General features: G+C 35.0%; 1 protein-coding gene across 1 annotated transcript in view; it reads right to left on the bottom strand.

Moving 5' to 3' along the window:
- The window catches only part of RBP4 (retinol binding protein 4), a 134,460-nt gene extending 133,042 nt beyond the window's left edge, over positions 1 to 1,418 (bottom strand). The window contains exons 1-3 of the mRNA XM_044056667.1: positions 1,283 to 1,418; positions 869 to 999; positions 645 to 784 (exon numbers count right to left, since the gene is read on the bottom strand). Of these exons, the coding sequence (XP_043912602.1) occupies positions 645 to 784; positions 869 to 991 (263 nt within the window). The 5' untranslated portion in view covers positions 992 to 999; positions 1,283 to 1,418. The remainder of the gene's footprint in view (positions 1 to 644; positions 785 to 868; positions 1,000 to 1,282) is intronic.
- Positions 1,419 to 6,450: the final 5,032 nt, after the last annotated feature.

Here is a 6,450-nt window from a genome sequence, read left to right as displayed (position 1 = left end):
ATTACAAACTTGCTTCGAAGGTATCATGAAAACCAGGTAATATAGTCTGTATGCAATGCAATGCAGAATAGCAACAGATCAACACAAAGAATATTATTATTTAGAACAATTTACCAGTAAAAGTTGTTCTTTATTATAATATGTCCACTTTTAAAATACTTAAGTAATTATGTAAATTGGAATAATTCTGTTTTCCCCACTTTTTAGGGAAAGACAGATGTCATAGCTAAGTCACCTGAATACTGACTGCAAAGTATGACAGTTATTTCAGTAGTAACAAATACCTAAAGCCATGCAGTGTTCTGACTTCTGATAAAGATTAAAAAACACATGCAAAATCTGGTGAGATGGCTGCAAGCAGATGCCTGCACTCAATAAAAGAAATATACAAAATGGGTCTGAAAGCCAGCTAAAATAGTAATTTTCCATCATTCAGTCAATCGATCAATCAATCAATAAAAATTATTTTATTAAAGAACCCTATAACAGTCCCATGGTTAAGAATCACAATCCATTTTCTCTAATCTCAGATGTAAAGTATATTTGTAGATTATATTCACTCACACTTAGCTAGTAAGAACAAATTACAGTGTGCATTTAATCTGCATATTTGTGATAGACAGCTGGTAACATTAACTACTAACCCTTTTACAAGAGTCACTATTCCTTTAGCAGTCGCATTCATCTTGCCACCTCCATCCACTCCAAAATTGGCAACGATATTATCCTGTAGGAAGAGACCTTTTGGATCTTTCTTTTGTACAGCGTACCATGTCCCAGCATACTGAAAAAAAGAAAAGGTTCAGCTTTAAATTAATTTAATTATCAGTGACAAGGTATGGTGGCAGCTTTACTAAATCATACTTACTCGAGTTCTGTCAAAATCTTGTTTCACTTTGAAGTTATTTACTTGACAGTCATTATTTGTCAGGGGGGTGGCTTTGGATATGCAGCCTAAAGCAAGAATAATCTTCCAAAATGCAATCGTCATGCTTATATCTAGGTAGGAAAAGTTTATACAGATTTTCAGAATGAAAGATACTTGTTGCAGTATGTCTCAGAGGTATAGGTAAGTGAATTTTATAAAAAAGAAAGTATGACAGAACATAGCTGTAAGCAGTGCATACATTTAATTTTAAACACTCCGTACCAGTGCAAACCTTGTTTTATCCACCAGAAATTCTGGCTACTGACTACCAGTGTTCCAGAAATAAGACTTTAGTATTATACTTTATAGAAAACAATGTTAGTTACCTAGAAAAGTGTTAAAGAAATAAATTACCTTGAATCCACAAATTTCTGGGCAAAACTGCTAATGGTGCTTTAATTTAGATATTTATATAGCAGCCACAGTATTCTTGCTTCACTGTGCAATAGTCAAAAGGATTAGAAGTCTGCAGGACCTAACTTTACAGAGGCCCCACCTCAGATGAGTTGCATAACTTTAAAATGCTCATCCCACATGCTTATCTTTAACCCTGCTCTCTGTTTATCCAACTGTGGCCAAAGGTGACATGTCTTTTTATGTAAGATAACTTTAGATAAAATAAATTAGGGAGAAAATGAAAATCTGCCACTATGACAAGGACATGTATAAGTTAATTCCAAAAGGCTACTGTCACAAGTTGCAAATGTCTTGTGCTGTTGATGAGAAATTAGAATTCATTCATTCTTTAATCATTAATTACTTTATACAGGGCTAATTTTGAAAACCAAGCTCAATCCGTTATATTTTTAGGTTTCATTTTAATTACTACTCATTTAGTACATGCAAACAGTTCTCTTGAACTTTGGACACTTCTTGCAATGTGGGACATTAGAAGAAACACAAATTCCAAATGATAAACATATTTTTAAGCTTAATGAGTCGCAGTCCCAAAATTTATGACATTTAAATGTATAAACTTTATTTTTATTCTAATTTTGAGTTACTGCTATTAAAGCTTGATTTAACAACACTCTTTGGGATATTCTTAATACAGAAAAAAATGGTACAAATATAACAAACTTCCAACAGTAAGCAAATGTCCCAAAAGTAACAAAACTGTAATACCAGAAGCTTAAAGGCAAACCAGTTCTTTATTAAATGCTCACTGTGAACCTTATATTTTAATGATGTAACCTAGCAATGTGAAGGCTTTTCATTGTAATAAATTATGCTTGAGGAGTGTACATGCAAAGTGGAGTGAATGGCGCATTCTCCTCTAGAACTGGTTTCGCAAGTCGCAACTGCAGTTTTATTCTACGAATGCCATTGTATAGCTGAGACAATATTTCCTTATGCATGTTAAAGCATATTTGTTAACATCTTAGGGATTTTCCTGCAAAACTAACTACAACTCATAGAAGGCCCATTGGTCTGCCCTTTTTTATTTAGGAGTCGGCATATACTAATTTATTTACATATTAAACTTGTTTTTCAGGCTTTTTATCTATAAATGTTTAACTTCCTGTTACTTTACAATGCTGGTATGAGACTTCTATATAAGACTGACTCAGTTTTGCATTTTAAATCTATGTGTTTTGTGTGGTATGGGTTACAATTTCACTTTATCCAGTGTCTGTTTTACATACTAAATTTGCATATTCATGCTTGCATTGGAGAAATGTGGCTTTTGCAGCTTGTATGGTACAGCAAGACAGTAAACTTGTAAAACGTATATGCCAAACATACAAACTGGCAGAAATAAATAACATAAAGCTGCATTTGTCTATGCCAGATATACTTTTATGCTGCTTCTTATAATGCTCTGATTTGCTTGCTTATGAATACTTCATATTAGGACTGCAATCCCATACTTCAGACTAGTAAAGCTACTTCTAAACTTCCTAATGGACCTATGCAATACTTCAAGTAGGAGATCATTTTAATGGCTGATTTGCTGAATCAATGACCAGATCTGAATAGTGGGACAGAATGGAAAAAAAAAATGAATGGCAGAAAAGCAAAAATGTAAAGTGTGACAGGAAGTGCAGAACCTTGTAAAGAACAAAAACACAGACAAAAGTGTGACAATAGAAAGTCAAGCAGCAAAGGCAGGATCTGCATAAAGAAGAAGGAATGCAAGTAATAAACAGAAAATGATAATGTGAAGAGTAAATTGTGTTTGTTTCAGCTGCCTTTCATACTTCTTGAGTGAAGTCAGTTAGAAAAATTGCAAACAGCACAAAGTAGCAAAAAAAATCTGTATTTAGGATAGGATTTAAAATTATGTGGTTCCATACTATAACTGAGAAACAGAAGGAAAGCAAACAACAGAAAGTTCCAGAAAACAAAGATGTACATAAAGCTGACAGATAACAATAACATATTGTCAAAACACACAAACATATCAGGCAAAATCTGTCCCCTTCCCACCCCACCTACTTCCTTGTTAGTACTGCTGCCATGTGGTGTATGTAGGCTGAAGAAAGTCTCTTCATACTATATATATATATATATATATATATATATATATATATATTGTTTTTCTTTCGGCTTTTCCCGGTTAGGTGTGTGTGCCTGCTTACGTATATATATTCTTATACATAAGCAGACACACACACACACACACACACACACACACACACACACACACACACACACACACACACACATATATATATATATATATATATATATATATATATATATTCTGCTAGATTTTTGCAAACAAATCATCATATCTTGGAAACTGTACACCCTAGACGTATATTGTTACAGCATTTTTGTTAACTAGACACAAGCTTTTACATCCATCCATCCATCCACCCATCCGCAGCCCCTTTTTCCCATTTTGCACATGGGACAAGGGTGTCACTTAAACAGTGACAATCATATAGAGCCAAAGTTCACACCGATGGGTAGCTAGCCCTGCAATGGTAGTACCTTCACACCATTCACTTGCATGCATATTCACACCTCTGGCCAATTTAGAGTGTCCAGTCTACCTACTGCATGTCTTTGGAATGTGGGAGGAAACCAGAGCACCCAGAGAAAACCCATGAAAACACAGGGAGGACATGCAGACTCTGCATAGAAAGCAAGTGTAGGCTTATTGAGATACAAAAAAATGAATACATATGCATGATTGTATAATTAGATATTCAAATACACTGAATAACAATAAAGATTGTTATTAAATATCTAATTATACAATGATGCATATAATGTGGCACCCAAACCCTGGCTAACTATCTACTCTACCCTAATATGCTCTGACTTCCCTTTTCTTTTCATTAACTTTTCTGTCTTCCTTTTTAACAATATTTACCTTCTACACTCTGTATCTCATTATTTTCCTCCCTCGTATATTTATTTGTTAAAAAACTCAGTATTACTATTACTGAACATTAAGCTGCCTCTTATATTGTAGACTGTACTTAGATACGCATCAGCCTGTATGCCTCCTTTTTTTTATTTGAGTAATGCACCTACATGCTATTTTGAACCTGCAGTTTACATTGTATTCACGTCTGTCCTCTTCAAACTATTTCTGTATTAACCTGAATTGTCAGTGTATATACTACTGTAAAATTTTTTGTATTGTTTGCTAATTTTATATTGTTTGCTAATTTTATTTTATCTGTGTGTCATAGAGCTTATCTCCCCGGGCCTCTACTGAAAATGGACATATATCCAGTTAGACTAGCCCGGTCAACAAATGTAAAATAAAAAATAAGAAATAATAAATAAGATAGGCAACTTGCTCATTAATACCAATACCATTTTTTATCAATAACATCTAAGGTTTTACTGAATGCCATGCCATGCAATGGCTTGTAAGTTACTTGCTTTATGAAGTATTAAGTACATATGAGAATATTACTTATTTTCATAAATACTAACAACTAGAACTATCTCTCATGAAAAGTGATATAAATGGGCCTTTACAGTGAATGTCTCCCACCCTCACATTTCATACCAGGGACTCTCAATAGCATGTAGGCCTCTCAGTTATGAAAATATGATCATAAATATTAAAATATGAATAATAAGTGTCAAACAGTGAATAATTTCTCTACTGCAGGGCATTTTGCAATAACAATCTTAGAGCCATTTTGTTAATAACTCCTCGCCCTTTCTAATTTGTGTCTTTCGGCTTTTCCCAGTTAGGGGTCGCCACAGCGGAACTCCGGTCCGCTAATGATTGACAGTAGATTTTTAAGTACTGGCTTGCCAGGCCTAACGCACAACCTTCAATGAAGGAACACCCATTCATGCATGTCGCTACACAGAAAATGCTCTAACTGCGAATCGAATGGGCAATGTCTAACTGTGAGGCGACAACGCTACCGCAGCACCACCACCGCAGTATAACTCCTCGCCCTTTCTAATACTGCTTTTAATTAGCCTGGAAGTCACTTGTTAAAGAATCCAGAACAAAAAAAGTCCAGATGCCATAAAGAGGTATGGATCTTAACTGGAAGTATATAAAAATGTTCTATAAGCTTGAATGAGCAAAATCTACAGCTTAACATCCCAGCCATATTATATCCTCTCATGTTTAAAACCTCTAACAATGTCCACCATAAACATTTTCTCAGAATATAATAAAATCATACCTGTGGGCTCTACTCCATCATCTATCACTTAAAATGCTTTTGTTATCTATACTTGCCTCCTTACTGATAAGTTTACTTCATGCTGCCTCTTACTGTGTCACCCTTATTTCACTATTGTAATAGTACAAGACAAACTACCCCCACAACCAGCCCATCAATCCACCTCTTTATCCTTATACATCTTAGAACATGTGCTTTATCTACCTGTGCCTAGGAAATACATTAACATATCTCCAAATCAATCCACAAAAACGATGCTCCAAGGAGTCAGGTAAGCCCAGTTTCAGAACGCAATTTTATTTATTTAAGAAACAAAAGCGTTTTCGCTTCCAGAGAGCCAGAAGCTTCATCAGCAAAACCAGAGCACACGCTCACAAGTTTAAAAAGGTAAGGAGGTGGCGCCAATTGATGTCACTTCCTTAACCATAACAAACAACTATTATTTTTTAAAAACCTAAATAAAAAGGTTAAAATGAGAAAGTTAGAAAATTAGAAAGTTAAAAAGTTTTCCTCTAAGCACAACCCCAGATTAACAAGGAACATCTCTCAGGATCAAGTCATGTCCTTGAACAAACTTTGTGGTATGGCAGTTAGGGTTATTAAACCGGACAAGGGAGGGGGTTTGGTTATCTTCGATAGGATGAATATACCAGGAGAATGCTTTTGGTGTTAGACTCACCTGCTTATGAAATTTCATCCCTCAACGAGTTAACTACCATATATAAAAGAATTAGGGGTTACTTCAGGGACCTATACCTTGAAGGTAGAATTAATATGGATACTTACAACTTTATTGACATTTCTTTTCCTAGAGTGCCTGTCATGTTTGGGATCCCCAAGATACATAAGAGTCTTACTGAGCCACCCATGCGTGCGCTGGTTGATGGTAGAAGTTCCATCACGCAT

The sequence above is a fragment of the Protopterus annectens genome, chromosome 14.part0, assembly GCF_019279795.1.
Source record: "Protopterus annectens isolate FY-2018-M chromosome 14.part0, PAN1.0, whole genome shotgun sequence".
NCBI classification, from domain to species: domain Eukaryota; kingdom Metazoa; phylum Chordata; order Ceratodontiformes; family Protopteridae; genus Protopterus; species Protopterus annectens.
This window is presented reverse-complemented; position numbering and strand designations above follow the sequence as displayed.